We start from the raw sequence: 18,179 nt of genomic DNA, 5'->3' as shown, positions 1-18,179 counted from the left end.
CACCTTCTAAAATATAAAGCTTTTAAGAAGTTAGCTAACACCGCCGCCGTATCACTATCCCTATGTCGAGCTTTCTGCAACAAAAGTTGCAGGCTCGACAAAAAACCAAATGCGGGATATAAGGACGTATGTAGGCAACACTTAATGATCCCTTTGCTGCTACACTGGGGACATAAAATAGGCACTATATAGAATGGATGTTGCAATTACATGTACAGACAGGATGGGGGTAAATAAAAGTTCTGATAGATGTTGCATTCCTACAAATATTGGCAGAAACAGATCACCAATGTCCGTCTGGCAAAACTAGAATTATCTTGAGGTGAACAGATCCAAAGTAACTTTCAAAATATGGCACCACTTTTTATTAAGACGATTAATTAATAAAGTCAATTTTTATTTGATAAATTTACATATATATTATAATAATTTAATGACCATATAATACATCTTCTTCCATTCAAACTACATTCATCTCAAGCACACTATTTGTATTACATCAAAATTCATTTATAGTAAAAAGTTTATCATTCTTACAAACACAAAAGTTCATACATAAAAAATGACATCAACCAGCAGAGTTTGATTAACACTTTTCCATCAGAGACCAAATGACGAGACAAGATTAATAGGGAATTATGATGCTATAAATAATTCAAATTTGGCATTAACATCAATAAATGTTCTATTGTTGTCATAGAATGCCTAGTCAAACCTTTTTTTCATAATCCTGATATTAAGAAACAAGCTAGTATGAAATTTATAATTAAGTTGGACATATCTGACATTTTGTTTTAATGCCTTCTTACGAGATTACAGCCCCAATCTTTTTTTTTATTGGCTGCTCTATCTGGTTTTTATAATCAAACTGGGATAAAAATACATTCACACAAAAATTCATTTTAATATCTTCCATTCATACCTCCATAGTATTTTTGAAACGGTCATTCAGCTCTTTACACATAGATAATCATCATTCACAAAAAAACAAAAAAAACCTAACATTTTCACATTTTGCCAAAGCATTATTTTCTGTAATTCCATACATAATAAATGAATTATGATGACTGTTTACAGCTAAAAAGATACACTGCTTCATACTCTACTTTGAGACTTGATAATGAAAGCCCATTATTCTGTTTTAAACCTTTGGCAGTTTAGTCATACAACCCCCTTTCAAACTTGAACACTTGTTTTTATACTTCGATTGGAACATTTAACATATATTTACAGCTTATAAATACTGGTCAAAATGATTGAACTACAATGTAAGCTTTTTCACTTGATTCCAAACCACCATAAAATCCTCTTTACCAACTGGGATAGTTTACTTCATTATTGTACAAGCATTACTACATTTAGAAACAGAACTTGCATCTCAGATTCTTGATTGAATAATATATTCTGAAGCATTGTTCTAAACCATGAAGTTGTTTCAAAGAATTTTTGAGAATATTATTCAATTATTTATAAACAAAAACAAATAGTGTTGTTCTTACAAAAAAAATCCTGCTAATGCCTATGCACTCTTAAATAAAGAAAAAAGGTAAATAACATGACTCAATTGAAGTTTTGAACACTAAAAGTTTTGTAAAATGTTTGAAAATCTGCACTTATCTTCAAAAAAAGGAAATCTGTAAATAACTAAGCTGTTCAAAAAAGAAGGGAAAAAAACCCTCAGCTTTTTGAAATTTCAATTTCTTTCAATTTTCACATAAATATAAACTAAAAATTTCTGTATTTCTATGATTTCTACAATGAAGGATAATGTATATCTACAATGAAGGAAAAATTCTTCTTAACATAAAAAATTTTGGCATGATTTATGTACAACACATACAATTTATTGCAGTTTTCATTCACCCGTGTCATGGAAAAATTAAAACAACCTATAAAATACATTTAATGATAGCATAGAAAGATTTCTTCATGGTTAATGCATTTCCATTACAATGTTTAAGCACTTAAAACACATGAGAATCCCACTTAAACAGAGGTTTTAAAAGCTAGAGGTGTCAGTATAATGACTTCTACATGAATATAATATCAATTCATTAGTAGGACATTGGAATATAATGCAGAGTCTATGAAGAATCCAGATGTACAAAGAAATAGAATGGAATATAATGCAGAGTCTATGAAGAATCCAGATGTACAAAGAAAAATATGTGGTATGATTGCCTATGAGACAACTCTCCATAAGAGACCACGGTATAAGGTTATAGTTCCCCTGGGAAGGGTGCATCATAACATATATTTTTGTTTACTTTTTTTAAACTGAATTTTCCTTAAAAACAATATTCATATTTTCAAATTTGGCTGGAATTTGTTTGTTGCTGTTTTGTAATGACAGTATAATTGAAGGCTAAATAGTAAAAGTAGAATTCACAATAATGTTATAATTATATAAACACAAAATAGATCATTTGCTATAGTAATGATCCTCTCCTGGCTGATTTGAGAACCATTACTGATTTTTTTTGTATCAAAACTGAATAAAATTTCATTAAGAAAGAAATGAAATAAAATCAGGCACAAATAAATATTTATATATATAATACATCAAATTTTTTTGTTTAGATTTCACTTTGCATAAAATTTGATACACATTTATTTACAATACATCATTTAGAAAATTGTGTGTGCTCTTAGCACACAAAACATACTTCATTTTATAAAAGAAGATAAACAATGAAATAAATAATATAAAAGGAACACAACATTTAAATATCCGTCATGAAGCAAAGCTTCAATATGAAATCTTGACAGAACATACATTTAAAGCTCTTTTGTGTGAAGAAGTCTATGACATTTTGTTCTTACATACATAAAAAGTACTCTAATGGATTTTTAATGCCCCTCAAAAAATTGCATTTAACTATTTTGTACTGGGTCAATTTTTTTCTTTTATTTGCATACAAATATTTCATGTGTAAATACTGTTTCATACAAGGTGATAAAGATGAGAATATTAATTATGATCAATGTTTAAATGTGAATAAATGTTTAATACCCTGCAAGAATTCTTCAAAATGGGGAATCACAAAATATTGGAAATTATATTATGCAGTATTTGAGAAAAAAAAGACATTTTAATCCTCTAGAAATAAACTGACTGATCTGATTCCATTTGCAAGCTGAATAATACTGTGACAGTTCTATATCTGCTCAACATCACCGAGATTTAATCAGACAATCAAATCAGTAAATATTTTAACAAATGCCAGAGCCAAAAAGGACTATTTTTCATTCATTAAGGTTGCACAGACACTGCAAAATTTGTAATTTACAAGCTCATTTACTGGAATTATCCAAGTAAAAGAAGAAATATATCACAAGTTTTCTCAAATGTCATTATTACATTGTAGACTAACTTCATAGAAAATTGAGAAAATGTATATAAATCTGAAAAACACATCCTTTATCTAATCATAGTAGTCATTCAAAAATTCTGATACTAAGAAATCTATAAAGAGATGTTTGGAAAACATGACAAGGACAAACTAGTTATATGAAAATAACTTGGCATATACAATGTACCGTAGCTCAGAAAAAGGCCAGCTTTAATATAGTCATGAGATAACTTATTCACCCCTGTAGCACTGTTAATTCTATAGATTGCATTGACTGATCTGACAATAGCACTGTTAATTCTATAGATTGCATTGACTGATCTGACAATAGCACTTCTTGTATATGGATAAACAAAAAACAACTATATACAAAGTCATAAAAAATATTTCAAAGCAATGACATAGTCCAGACTAGATTTAAACCATCATTTCATGATTTTCATTTCATTGTCCTCCATTACAAAAAAACCACAGTAAAACAACTTAAAGAGAAATATTTTCATTTGTGAAACGTCTTCTTCACTGGCACCTTCATCTACAAAAATTCATAGAAAAACTGTAGGCTAAGGAATCTGCCATCAGAAATGTTTTGCCTTTCTTTGCATCAACTCCATGAAAGACTTCATTGATACAATCTCCATTGTGTTACATTGTAACATCACATGTTTACATCACATGATAACTGATGTGTTAATTATGTGATCTACAGGATTGTACAATTATGCATGACTGTTGTTCACAGTTTATTAGATATTTTGTGTCAGTTTGGTCTATCACATGGTATAGGAGTAATGTAATGTAATATTCCTGTTGTTAAGTCCTTGTTTTCATCCACTAGAATTGACACAGTTTGTTTCCAGTAGTCAAAACTGATTCTGGAACTCTGAAAGATAAAAATAATATTTTAATTAGTTGTTTTTGAACAAATTAGCATCATCTATTCCTGTCTACAAGATATTTAACCTTGGCGGGACACGAAAAGAAAATGCTTTCTCTATTTTTTGTGCTATTTTCACATTTCCTGACTGGTGTGAGAAAAATATTTCTCCTCACTAGTGAAAAATCTGTTCTCGGCAAATGATAAGTCGAAATTTAATTATGACGTCAAAATGTTTTGTTTTCTTCTCAATTTTCCTATTGTGACGTCATGAAAAAAGGCGACCTTGCCTGATGACGTCACATATAAAGAACACAAGTTTCTGAAAATTTTGAAAAAGAATGATTAAAGTCATCAGAGAAACAGATTCCGACACTATAACTCGTGTATTACGATATTTCTCCACTCTCGACAGTTAAATTTAATTATTTAAAATGCTCAGCAAGCCTCACGCTTTAAATAATAAAATTTAACTGTCTCGAGTGGGGAAATATCGTGATACACTTGTTGCAGTGTAGGAATCTATATATCCATATGTGCAGACTCTTAAAAGTGGGGTGGTAAGTTGTATGATTATGATGCTAGTTAGTTGATTGAGACCACTAAAGGATATCACCATAACTGAAATCTGAATCAAGATCAGGTCATTGGAGAAGTGACAAAGCATCACAGTGTTTGCCTCTTTGTTAACCTGTAGCACATAACATTTTTAAGGTATAATTTTAAAGGCTAAGATGTAAATTTTAACCTTGTCTGATTTCCTTCACAAATAAACTAAAAACATAACCTTTTCTAAAGCACTACAGTCTTTGTCTTTGTGTAGATAATACACTAGATACATTGACTTTTCTAAAGCACTACAATCTTTGTCTTTGTGTAGATAATACACTAGATACATTACCTTTTGTCTTTGTGTAGATAATACACTAGATACATTACCTTTTCTAAAGCACTACAGTCTTTGTCTTTGTGTAGATAATACACTAGATACATTACCTTTTGTCTTTGTGTAGATAATACACTAGATACATTACCTTTTCTAAAGCACTACAGTCTTTGTCTTTGAGTAGATAACACACTAAAAACATTACCTTTTGTCTTTGTGTAGATAATACACTAGATACATTACCTTTTCTAAAGCACTACAGTCTTTGTCTTTGAGTAGATAACACACTAAAAACATTACCTTTTGTCTTTGTGTAGATAATACACTAGATACATTACCTTTTCTAAAGCACTACAGTCTTTTGTCTTTGTGTAGATAATACACTAAATACATTACCTTTTCTAAAGCACTACAGTATTTGTCTTTGTGTAGATAACACACTAAAAACATTACCTTTTGTCTTTGTGTAGATAATACACTAGATACATTACCTTTTGTCTTTGTGTAGATAATACACTAGATACATTACCTTTTCTAAAGCACTACAGTCTTTGTCTTTGAGTAGATAATACACTAAATACATTACCTTTTGTCTTTGTGTAGATAATACACTAGATACATTACCTTTTCTAAAGCACTACAGTCTTTGTCTTTGAGTAGATAATACACTAAATACATTACCTTTTGTCTTTGTGTAGATAATACACTAGATACATTACCTTTTCTAAAGCACTACAGTCTTTGTCTTTGAGTAGATAATACACTAAATACATTACCTTTTGTCTTTGTGTAGATAATACACTAGATACATTACCTTTTCTAAAGCACTACAGTCTTTGTCTTTGTGTAGATAATACACTAGATACATTACCTTTTCTAAAGCACTACAGTCTTTGTCTTTGAGTAGATAATACACTAAATACATTATCTTTTGTCTTTGTGTAGATAATACACTAAATACATTACCTTTTCTAAAGCACTACAGTCTTTGTCTTTGTGTAGATAATGATCCTGCCAGAATATTAACAAATCTCTAAAAAAAAAAAAAAAAATCAGGTCATATAATATAATTAACAATTGTGATTATTACCAAACGGAAAAAAAAGTTTATATAAGAGAATTGGATTTTAATAGGTGCATGCATTATAAAGTCCTTTGGTATTAGTTGAAATATTTCAATAAACTTCACTATTAGACATTACAGACATGTTTAGCACAAATCTAGGTCCATTTGCAGGTATGCAATAAGTGTATTTAATGGGGGGAGGGGGAGGGGAGTGTGTTTAAATGAAGAGTTGGCATATATGAACATTTAATAACACATAAAATAGATTCAATTGTGACCTTAATTACCAAGGAACAATTTGTTCAAGTTATCCAGAGAAAATTTTCAGTACATTTCACCTATATGTACTTTACAAAACCAATTTACATTTTGATACTGAAAAAATTTAAAATAATAACATTTTACTGTTCAATTTCTCCCTACTTCACCTTAGAAATTGTATGAACTGACCTAAAATTGCGTAATAGATTTGTACACCCACTGACGTCCATCATGTCCTCCTTCTCGTCACGGAGAGCCTGGAGATACCGCGGTAACTGGTTCTTCCTGTTGGCAAACATCAAAAATACCAGAGTTGTGTTTAAACAGCTTACATTTTCCTGGAATAACAACGAAAAAGATTTTTCTTAAGAACTGTCCGACTTCAAAATAATTCACTTGTTGAAAACATTTTACAAGAGGTATATGCAAATTTAACAGTTTTCCTCATATGAACAAATGGCAAATGAAAAGTTCTTAATATTATTAATGTATAACAAGCATAATGTTCACTTGCTTCCCCTGTTAACACCATATCTCTATTTCAAATTTAATATATTTTTCTTCTGGAACTAGTTTGACATTAAATTCAGCATCTTATGGTGTATCATTCCAATGCTTTTCAGGAAATGATGTGTCTACCAAGTTCCTAAGAAATGTGCAATGAAATATTTGATGCAATATAGCAAACACTAATATCATGAATATAGTGAAGATATAAAAACATTATATTACACAAAACAAAACATATATTTTGAGAAAGTCTAATGTATTTGTTCTCCGTAAACTTTTGTTCTACGCCCCTCATACAAAACCAATGTGTCTTGTGTAGATAGTTTACCTGTCAATAACAATTTTACCTGTGTGAGATTCTGTACATTGATTATTTTGATCAGTTTATACAGGTAATCCAACTGTTTATTAAAATCTCCTATATACATCAACAATTTGTTTTCTTTTTTGGCATAATCTGAAAATGAAAAAAAACACAAATAAAAGCTTCAAATAAATTGTAAAACTTATGAGAAACAAGCAAGATAAATTGTAAAACTTATGAGAGACAAGCAAGATGCTTTACAAAAAATGTGTCCATAGTACATGGATGCCCTAATCCCACTATCATTTTCTTTGTTCAGTGGACCATGAAATTAGGGTGAAATCTCTAATTTGGCATTAAAATGAGAAAGATCATATCATAAGGAACATGTGTACTAGATCAAGTTGGTAGGACTTCCAACTTCATCAAAAATAACCTTGACCAAAAACTTTAACCTGAACGAACAAACACACAGACCAGAAAACATAATGCCCATTAATGGATAAATAAGTCATAATAACATTTTTAACTGTAACTGAAAATTCAATAATCTGTCAAACCTGTGTAGGCAAGGAAATTATCAGATTTTGGCATAACTATCGAAAATCTATGTATCAAAAAATTAATTGGCATGTATTATCAAAATAGAAATTTTAAGACAATTTATATAATATGCATCAACCTAATGTAATAAAGTATTTTTCATTTCCAGTATTTCATTAGATTTTACTATTCTACTCATAGACACTAAATAACATACAACTTATATACTTAAAACCAGGTGTTTTTCTATTCTCCTGATATATCAACTTCAGACACCCTTATACACATAGACTGCTTGTGCTAAAGAAATCATTATATTTATCAATGAAAAAAAACTGTAGAGTTAAGAAGTCCTATATATGGCAAATTTATAGGCCAGATTATATAGATATGTTATATATACAATATAATATCACTTAACTTACCTCGACACGGGGATTCATCATTGGTCAGATGTTCTAAGGACAATATAAGACTACGGATAAACATATTGGAATCAACTAAGTTTCTGTTAACTGTACTGGTAAATTTATCAAACTGAAAAATAATGAATAGTTCTTAAAGTTTGCCTGATCATAAAAAGGTTAAATCAATTTTGATTTATTATAACGTTTTTCATTTGTAACTTTGAGACCCCCCCCCCCCTTTTTCATGCATCTATTTTATGTTTACTTTAAAGAGAATTTCTTTAAAAAGAATGTTGGACATTACAGTGTTACTTTTTTCTTTGGACATCAGATACGAGTCATTAAAGGATGAATGCACAATTTCTCACAGAAAGTGAGCTGGTCATGGGAAATTTTGGAAGTCCTTTACTACCATCTCACATTCATATTAACCGTGTTTATAGGATCATTTTTTTCTTGATTGTCTTTGAAGAAAAGCTCCTGGTCCTCACTATTTGCTATTGCAAATTTTTTATGGTCAAATCTTTCAGACCACCACTTCAAGAACTGGTTTAATGGAGCAGCCCTAAAGGAGTTTGTTAATTTAAGTTTAAAATCAGACAGTATTTCACATTAAATAATACAGATTTTAACTTAACTTAATGCATTCTTTTAGAAACAATCATGGTGAAATTGAGTCAGTAATTTTGTTTTAATTTTTTTTTTTTTTACATCTTATAAATATTGGACATGCAGTAATTTACATGAATATTCAATACATTGACTTACCTTAGGTGAAGTATTGAGAATTTCATCAAATGATCTAAATGCTTCAATGTTGAATTTAACAAGTTCTCCCAACAAGTCAAAACTGCTTTGTAGAATTTCTTTGTGTCGTATTTCATGTTCCACAATGTTTGTTGCAACATGCTGTAAAAGATTACACACAATAAAAAAAAATGGAATTGTGTTGGCAATACAATTGAAGCTTATTGCTTATTTAGGCATATTTCATTTAAATTATATAAATTCCATGTAATGTGGTCAACTAAAATGTATTCATTCTTAGTGAACTGGAATTCTTTGACGTAAAAAAAAAAGAAAAGTGGGTAGCAAAATAAACCTTACTTTTTATCTTTTGTAACTCGAATCTACCAAACAGACTTAATTTTCCACACTTGATTTTAACTTTTCTCGATACCAAGTATTTGGAATGGTAATATGATTTACTATTTATTTGGTGATATCTTGAAAAACATGTTGAACTGCACCTCATTTTGGCACCTGTACAAAATCAGGAGCCTCTGGCCTTTGCAATTTGTGTATTATTTTTAATTTTAGTTCATTTATATGTTTTCGAGTTTAGCATGGCCTCCAATATCACTGAATTAGTACACATTTTGTTTAGGGGCCAGCTTACGCACACCTTCTAGTGCAGGATTTTCTCCCCGTGTTGAAGACCCATTGGTGGCCTTTGTTTATGTTTTTTGCTATTGGTCAGATTGTATTCTCTTTTGACACATTCCCTATTTTCATTCTCATTTGATTTTGAGTACAAAAGATTGACGGCTGTACAGAAGAAAATGTCTGTCCTTTTTTGTTAAGTAAATACTTACTTGTAGAAGTCCTCTCCTCATTAAGAAGACCTGATCACAGTAGGATGTATTACCTCTTAAGTAACTTTCTACAGCTCTGGCCAGCCAGAACCTGAAATATGACAATCTCAAATAAATGTTTATAATAAAATTTCTTCTAGATATCCATGGTATAGTTTCTTTTTGTATAAATGTTGAGAAATTTTCATATCCAACACAGCAAATTACCTCTTGTGTTATTTTTTGCCTTGCCATATAAATATTTTATCAAGTAAAAGTAACTGCAAGACATTCTGCACAAACCAAAAAAGGTCCTTGAACATCTATTCTACCATGTAGAATACTATTTTAAGACATGAAACAACATGTCTTTTAAAATATAAATATAAACATCCTGAACAGAGTTATTTTATTTATGTTACAGTTGAGTATTACTAAAGACCCCCTTTTCTATGCCTGCCTGCCCCCCCTTTTTGATGCTTACCTGAAAGTTGATGTTGTGGGTTCTTTCTTCATAACTTCCACTATTTTAGTTAACAGACCTTTACTTCCTTTGCACATTAATGATCTGAAAATTTATATGAATGGATTAATGCCATAACTTTGTTTTCATTACAAAAGTCACCTTATACAATACACATCAAAGAAAAACTACAAGGGCCATTAATTGCATTGATACAAAGTGGCAAACTTATATCAAAACAATATCTTTTCATGAATTAACTTTTAGTATCTATTGTATTATCACTTTATAACTGTTTAAAACTTAACTTGTAAATACACTTACTTATTTACAGCATCAAGGTTAGGCAACGATAAATTACCAGCTTTAGCTGAAACGAAATAAAAAATACATTTTATGTTACCAACAATATTTTTATCCTTATAGCAACAGAAAAGGAACGTTAGGCCACACCAATTTGATTCCTTGTTCGACAGACCCGCCCGCATCTATTTTTTTCAAAACAGATTTTTTTTATTTTTTTTTATATTCCTGCTTCCCGCATCTGGAAATGTAATGATGTCCATTTCCCGCACCGTTTTTTTGTTGTAAATATTATAAAAAGATATCAACATTTGTTTTTAAAATCAAAGTCTAACCTGTATATAACGACTTTAAACATAAAAGCACCCCACCACACTTTGTAAATATCTGTGAGAATATTTGTTTCAGCATGAAACCTATTTATCCTAAGCGGGAGTGCTCCGATATAAATTTATAACAGCGGATACCTGTAAAGAACAAAAAATTGGTTACTTTCCCCCTTACTTATATTCCCTATCAAAAAATATTCGTTGTTAGAATAAAGTACAAAGAACTTCTGAAGGATTTGCCTTCAACTGCAATTATATTGTATGCTGGCGAAACAAAACTATCCATAGCCGCTGCATGTTTATGCACCTGTCCTGATTGATTGAGGGGCCTGTCGTTCAGCAGTTATTGTTTGTTGCTGTTGTTCATTGGTATTTTCCCGTTTGGATATACATGTGATATACATGATATATAAATTAGATCGTTGGTTTTCCTGTTCGAATTGTGTACGCTAATATTTTTGGGGTCCTTTATAGCCTGCTGTTTGGTCTGTATCAAAGCCCTGTGTAAAAGGCCGTACTTTGACCTGTGTTTGTTATTATCAGGTTGAGAACAACCCTCCCTCAGACAAGGGGTCAGTTTACTGATGTAGAAAAGAAAATAGAAATACCAAGGATTTGTATAGTTCTTCTATACAAAATCTTTGAAAACTGAGAATTTTGTACTCAAAAAGAGGAGAGTTACATCATATTTTAAACAACTTTTTCTAAAAGAGGGGTCCACTTATTTTGAATAATATTAAACTGTTAAAGTAAATGTGTTAACTTGGTTAAGTCCAGGAATATTACAAAATTCTTGGACATGTTTTGACCATTTAATACCAGATAGATATATAGTTCTTTGAGAAAATATGAGCCCCTTTGTACAAACAAATATATGATAACTTATATTGATCCCTCATAAAACATGTCAAAGGGATATTTATAACATTAAGGGGTTGTCCCCAAACTGATTATGACTTGGATGGAGAACTGTCTCATTGTCAGTCACACATACATAGACCAGATTTAATTATTTCTTGGTGAACAGGGAAAAAATACATCAGAAATTAAAGAAATGTCAAAGTACAAGTGATAAATCAAGCTTTAATATTGTCAAAACCTACTATTTTATGTTTACAAAAAAAAATTATAATCGTTCGCCTTTACTTTTCAAGCTTCGCCTCAAAAATTTGCAAATTAAATATTTTTTTATTAAAATTTTCAAATCGCTCGCTCGCCCCAAATTTTGGAGTGCAAAAATCCGTAGAACAAGAAATTAAATTGGTGTGGCCTTACTGCTAAATATCAGAAATTAAAATTATCGATAAACAGAAACTAGGTGTCTGACAGATACCAAAAGTGTGAAACAGGTCTAAGTGAAACTGCGAGCTACTGCTCACTGATGATACCCCCGCCGCAAGTGGATAATATTAATAGTGTAAAAATATGCAAGTGTTCGGTAAACAGGAAGTTGTCAAGTGATGAATCTGAAAACGCATCACACGGTATAGCTGACTTATATAAATCCTGAAACCAAATTTCAGAAATCCTTGTATTGTAGTTCCTGAGAAAAATGTGACGAAAATTTTCAACTTGGCTATCATGTGTAAAATCATACAAGTGTTCGGTAAACAGAAAGTTGTCGAGTGATGAATCTGAAAACGCATCACACGGTATAGCTGACTTATATAAATCCTGAAACCAAATTTCAGAAATCCTTGTATTGTAGTTGCTGAGAAAAATGTGACGAAAATTTTCAACTTGGCTATCATGTGTAAAATCATACAAGTGTTCGATAAACAGGAAGTTGTGAAGTGATGAATCTGAAAACGCATCACACGGTATGGCTAACATATATAAATGTTGATACCAAATTACAGAAAGGGTGGATGTGTAGTCCCTGAGAAAAATGTGACGAAAGTTTCATGGGACGGACTGACTGACGGACGGACTGACAGACAGAGGTAAAACAGTATACCCCCCTTTTTTAAAGCGGAGGTATAAAAAGTGCTCTCACTTTATAACTCTGGCAAAAAAAATTGTATATAAAGACAATAAGAGAAACTGCGAGCTACTTCTCACTGATGATACCCCTGCCTATTTCGGTAAACAGGAAGTTGTTGAGTCATAACTAAAACAGTAAACCCAAACTTTTTTTTAAAGCAGAGTTATAAAATAAAAATACATATCCTTTCCTTAAACTATATCTTTACTTTATCTAAATATAACTCCACCTGAATTTCCTTTTTAAAAAAAATGCAGATATGTATACTTAAATATTCAATACTATCTATAACTACACTATAACTATACTTACTGTTAATTCTTTTAACTTCATTGAGCTCATTTTTGGATAATAACAAATGTTTATAACTGAAAAGAAACAACAATGTTGATATTATAGAGATTAAGAGGCAACTCTCAATCAAAATGAAAAATCATGAAAATTTCACATGAATCTAAGTTTTTCTAGCCATTTAACCAGGTTCATCCCACTATTTTTCTAAGTCAGAAATATTGCAGTTGTTAACAAATAGTTTGTTTCTATGTATGTTGGGGTTTGTTTTTGTTGCACTTCAGTGTTTCTGTTGTTGTGCTGTTTTCCTCCTATATTTGGTTTTTCCCTCCGTTTGTAACCTGGATTTGTTTTCACTCAATCGATTTATGACTTTTGAACAGAGGTATACTACTGTTGCCTTTATTTTTCTATTGTTTATAATTATATTGCTGTCTAAGTAATTAACCCATCCTCTGAGAGTTCCTTTATTTATGGTATTTTTGTATTTGTTTGCATTGGATAAAATAAGCCATAAATTTTCTGGTATAAACAAACAGGATTTATATATAAAAACAGAAATCACTACTTATAAGAGAACTCATATATACACAAGTGACTACACAGAACTGGTGTTAAATTAATTTGTTTCTCACTTAAGGAAGTTCGCTTGTCATATTTGGGGTTTTTTTTGTCAGATTTTTGGAATCCTCTGGTTTTATCCATGTGAATGCTTTTAGAAAATTTGGCAATGGACCCCATTTTTCTTTTTTAATAAATCTTTTACATGTATAATAATAAGCCATTTGTAAAAAACTTCTAAAATCTTATTTATTTTTTAATAGTTTTTGAGAACTTTAACTTGTCAATGATAAAGCTATGAAAAATTAAGAGAGAATATTTTCCTGCCAAAATTCCAATGGCTAATATCTCAAAAACAAGCACATTGACCCCTTTATTTTTTTGGCTTTTTTTTATTCCTCAATTAATACCCTATCAATATATACTAGTTTTATGAAAAGTTATTTATTTTGAAACTGAGTAGCAAACTTCCTTAAAATGATATGGCACACACTAGACAGGAAGTAAACATAATGTGCATCAACAGACTACTGTATATGAATCATACTTACTCAGAATGATCACAGAAACTATGTACAAGTCGTAAAAACTGGATTTTTAATGCCACTTCCTGTAAAAATAGGACAATGGATCGTTATTATATACAAATATGTTGAAAATAAACTAAAAACATATTTGTATTGCAATGTTTGTATATAGAAAATAAGGAAATGTCAGGCAACAACAGTATATGTGGCTAAAGACTTAATATGCTGATTCTGCTTTTCTATAATGGAAACAAAATTAGAGCACAAACTGGGGTAGCAATATGTGATATTTTTTTTTAACAATTTTCAGTCTTCTGATGATTAAAATAATGTGTTGAAAATTGAAATGCATAGAGACTGCCTATTGAAACTGAAGTTGAGTTGATTGTTGTCTCATTGGCAATCCTACAACACCTCCTTTTATAAATATAATATCCAGTTTTGTATTGTTGGAAAATACAAGCCTAAAAAGATAAATTTAGTAATGGCTCTTTCTTCCAAAAGGCACATTAGAAACAGACCAGTTATGTTTACAGACCATGAGATGATCAATTGTTTGGCTTGACTGTGATCTATCAAGCATTGTTCATTAATTCTGTCACTCTAATGAACCGTATTTGGTCAATTCTTCTGACCTATGACAGAGTACCTTTTCTTTTTGACTCTGAATCATTATTAAATACTCACAGGACTACATTCACAGGCTGCATTGTGTCCACGTAATCTGTTCCTACTGCTGTATCGGCTTCTGTCAACAATAATATATTTATAGATCTCATCAATGGTATAATACAGGATTGATCAACACTTATTCATTTAACTATTCCAGTTTCCAATTTAAATTTTTTTTTTTTTTATCAATCCAATTTTACATCCTAAATTCTGTCTAATTATATATATGATACTATGACAGTTAATTCTATATTTATGGAAGACATTTTAACAATTATGCAAACAGCAAGATCGGAAGCACAAATTAATTCATCACATTAGGAACTTTTACTTTGAAAGATTCTTTCTATAGTATAGCATGTATAGTATATTTAAAAAATCAGCTTAAACCATAATATAAATACATACACTTGACACTTCCAAATAAACTGATCAAACAATTCACTTAAACCAGGTGCTAATTTCAGTTCTGCCAGCTTTCTCTGTACCTAGAATAAAAGAACAGGTGCATAAAAACACAATACAATTGGCCAACAGGCATGTCCTTAGGGACGACATCAAAAGTTCAATGTAGGATAAAAAACTTAATTCACATAGTTTTTTCACTGACACCCCCACCCCCCTCTTAACTTAATTTGGGAAAAATTGATTCACCAATAGGGATATATGTAAAAATCGATTTTAGATATACAAAACTTGTAGAATTTTAACCCCCCACCCCCAAACTATTTGATTTAAGTTTTTTATCCTACACCGATCTTTTGATGTCATCCCTTAACAGTTGTGTAAGTGTCATGAGTGCTTAAGAAAAAAATTCACAGGTAGTTTTTTTTTCTTTTTCATTTGCATTTCCCCATCAGCTTGTTTATTAAAAAAAATATTCATAAAATGTCACAATGGAATAAACATTCATAAAATGTTCTAATGGAATAAACAATAAACGTTTTATTTGGTAGTGTTAAATGAAATAAAAGAAAAGGTTCTTAAGCATGCAGTGCAATGAACATTCTTCATACAACAGATTTCCCATTTTTATGTTTTTGGCAATTACAATTATGATCCATCAAAAGCCATAAAAAAAATGTCCTTATTTTAATGTTTTTGCTGTAAATGAGGTATGAGAATGAATATAATATTTCTTCTGTTTCACAGTTCAATTTTAAAATTGTTAAAGTATTTTCCATAACTAAAGAATTAGATGTAACTTTATAGTTTTCCCCTTGTCAAATGAAGTAACAACCCCATGTGTTCATAACAACATTGTAAAATTAACTTATCTTGACATCTATTGCAGTTGACCTTTGAAATCAAATTTTAGCACATGTATTTGTGTGTGAATTTTGTTCCTATTATTTTTCTAACCTTTTTCCGATGTTTTCCTAATAAGAAGAGACCCAGTACATAAACCACCTCTACTCTCTGTACAAGTTCCTCTGTTATTTTTAGACCCTGCTGGACATTCATAGCTCCACCTGCTGATGTGGGCTCAGATATTCCTGGAATAATAATTACTTTAAATATGTGGCAAAAAATAAGAGAAACATTAAATGGAAAATACAAATTCTATATTTTACAGTAAAAACTTGAACCGATTCTTACATATTTTTTAATGGTTCTTTGTCAGTTACAATCATCCTTAATAACGAAAAAAATTTTGTTTTGTTTTGCTGGTTAATTATACTGACTGGAACAGGTCACATCCAAAATCCTTTTTTTACCCAAGTAGACTTGCATTAATTTGATAACATCTATAATATTATTGTCCTACTTTTGACTGTACAACATAACTTATCTTACCCCCAATAAAATCCTCATCATCATCTACTGTGGGCGTGTCATATACCTCCTCCGCCATTTGATTTTCTATCCATTCCATCCAACAATCTAACTCACTCACCATTCCCCTGTATCTGGGGGTATCTAAAAACAAAGATAAATTGTAATTGCATCAGCACTATGCATACAAATGAATATTTTCAAATAATTGGAAAAAGGCTTACTTTCATCTTTTTCTAACCAGTTGTGTTATTTTCTAAATTCTTTTCATCAGTTGATTTATAGTTGTTCGTTTAATGTCTTTTTTTTTCTTTTTTTTATCTGTGTTTTTCATTTATTCAGTTGTTCAAATGTGAAATATTAATAACCACATTACATTTCATTATACAACCAATAATCATATCAATATTTTACCTGATCAATGAATCATCGAAACTCTTCCTATCAAAAATCTTTTGTTTTGAAAAGAATATTAAGTTTATCCTTCTTGAAGTAAAGTTTAAAAAGCGCTCAATACGAAAAAAAGTGCACTTCAAACAGACTTACAATCTTTCATTACAGCCAAGTTCACAAGTCTGGGCAGTAACTCTGGAATACCAAGTAACAACTCTGAAATAACAAAACAATTTCCATGACAATAAAATGTAATTATTTACCTTACCATATATTTCATATTTTGTTTTTGATTTCAAATAAACATTCTACTTTCTAATGAATACAAATAAAAAAAATTTATAGTCATCTAACAATCAGCATTCTTGTTCAATTACAATCATAATAAATTGACTCTATATTAAACAAATTATAAATTGTATTATTTTTACCTTGATTAATATCTCTAACATTGACAAAACCTCGACTTCTTTTCTGTTTATTCTGAGCAAACACTGAAATTATAAAACATTTGTTTTAAACCATTTATTTTGTAGTGTGGAAACTTCCTAAATTAACACCATAGTTCAGAATAACAAAATACTGTGCTGCAAAAACATTATACATGTAAGGTCAACATTGATCTGATTTTTGCATACAAATGGAAAATATCCGTTTTAAGTTTAGAACCAGATCTAAATAATAATGTTTGCGAATATGAAGTTCATCCTTCTTGAAGTAAAGTTGGATCATACGGTCAAACCTGTCCAAACGAACACCCACAGGACTTTGTGCTTTGTTCGATTTCACAGGTGTTCGGATTGTAGAGGTAAACGGAAGTCGACATCAAAATAGTTTTAGCACTTACTTGCAATTAAGGAATAATAAATAGGTGACATAACAGTTGACAATGTATTTTCGTGTTGATTTAGATGTAAAAGGATAAGTAAATGAAGATAGACGTATTGCTACAATTTTTTGTATATAAATCAAACGCCACTTAGTCAATCAGGCTTGTCGTTTTCAAACTATAAATTGTTCAATTATGTCCGACGTGGAGTGATTTTGCTTTTTATAATTATTTCCTCATCTGTTAATTCACTGACCAATTCAGATTCCT

The 18,179-nt window shown here is 30.4% G+C and overlaps 1 protein-coding gene across 1 annotated transcript in view; it reads right to left on the bottom strand.

The window, feature by feature from the left end:
• Positions 1 to 380: 380 nt before the first annotated feature.
• Positions 381 to 18,179, bottom strand: part of LOC139522915 (short transient receptor potential channel 4-associated protein-like) — a 30,900-nt gene continuing 13,101 nt past the window's right edge. Inside the window, exons 8-24 of the mRNA XM_071316546.1 lie at positions 17,512 to 17,574; positions 17,234 to 17,296; positions 16,709 to 16,831; positions 16,274 to 16,407; positions 15,320 to 15,399; positions 14,927 to 14,987; positions 14,264 to 14,322; positions 13,173 to 13,228; positions 10,569 to 10,614; positions 10,266 to 10,349; positions 9,803 to 9,893; positions 8,976 to 9,116; positions 8,226 to 8,337; positions 7,301 to 7,410; positions 6,633 to 6,781; positions 6,083 to 6,149; positions 381 to 4,236 (exon numbers count right to left, since the gene is read on the bottom strand). Of these exons, the coding sequence (XP_071172647.1) occupies positions 4,114 to 4,236; positions 6,083 to 6,149; positions 6,633 to 6,781; positions 7,301 to 7,410; positions 8,226 to 8,337; positions 8,976 to 9,116; positions 9,803 to 9,893; positions 10,266 to 10,349; positions 10,569 to 10,614; positions 13,173 to 13,228; positions 14,264 to 14,322; positions 14,927 to 14,987; positions 15,320 to 15,399; positions 16,274 to 16,407; positions 16,709 to 16,831; positions 17,234 to 17,296; positions 17,512 to 17,574 (1,562 nt within the window). The 3' untranslated portion in view covers positions 381 to 4,113. The remainder of the gene's footprint in view (positions 4,237 to 6,082; positions 6,150 to 6,632; positions 6,782 to 7,300; positions 7,411 to 8,225; positions 8,338 to 8,975; positions 9,117 to 9,802; positions 9,894 to 10,265; positions 10,350 to 10,568; positions 10,615 to 13,172; positions 13,229 to 14,263; positions 14,323 to 14,926; positions 14,988 to 15,319; positions 15,400 to 16,273; positions 16,408 to 16,708; positions 16,832 to 17,233; positions 17,297 to 17,511; positions 17,575 to 18,179) is intronic.

This window comes from Mytilus edulis, chromosome 5, assembly GCF_963676685.1.
Source record: "Mytilus edulis chromosome 5, xbMytEdul2.2, whole genome shotgun sequence".
Classification (NCBI taxonomy): domain Eukaryota; kingdom Metazoa; phylum Mollusca; class Bivalvia; order Mytilida; family Mytilidae; genus Mytilus; species Mytilus edulis.
Note: the sequence above shows the minus strand (reverse complement) of the source record. Positions and strands in the feature narration are given on the sequence as shown.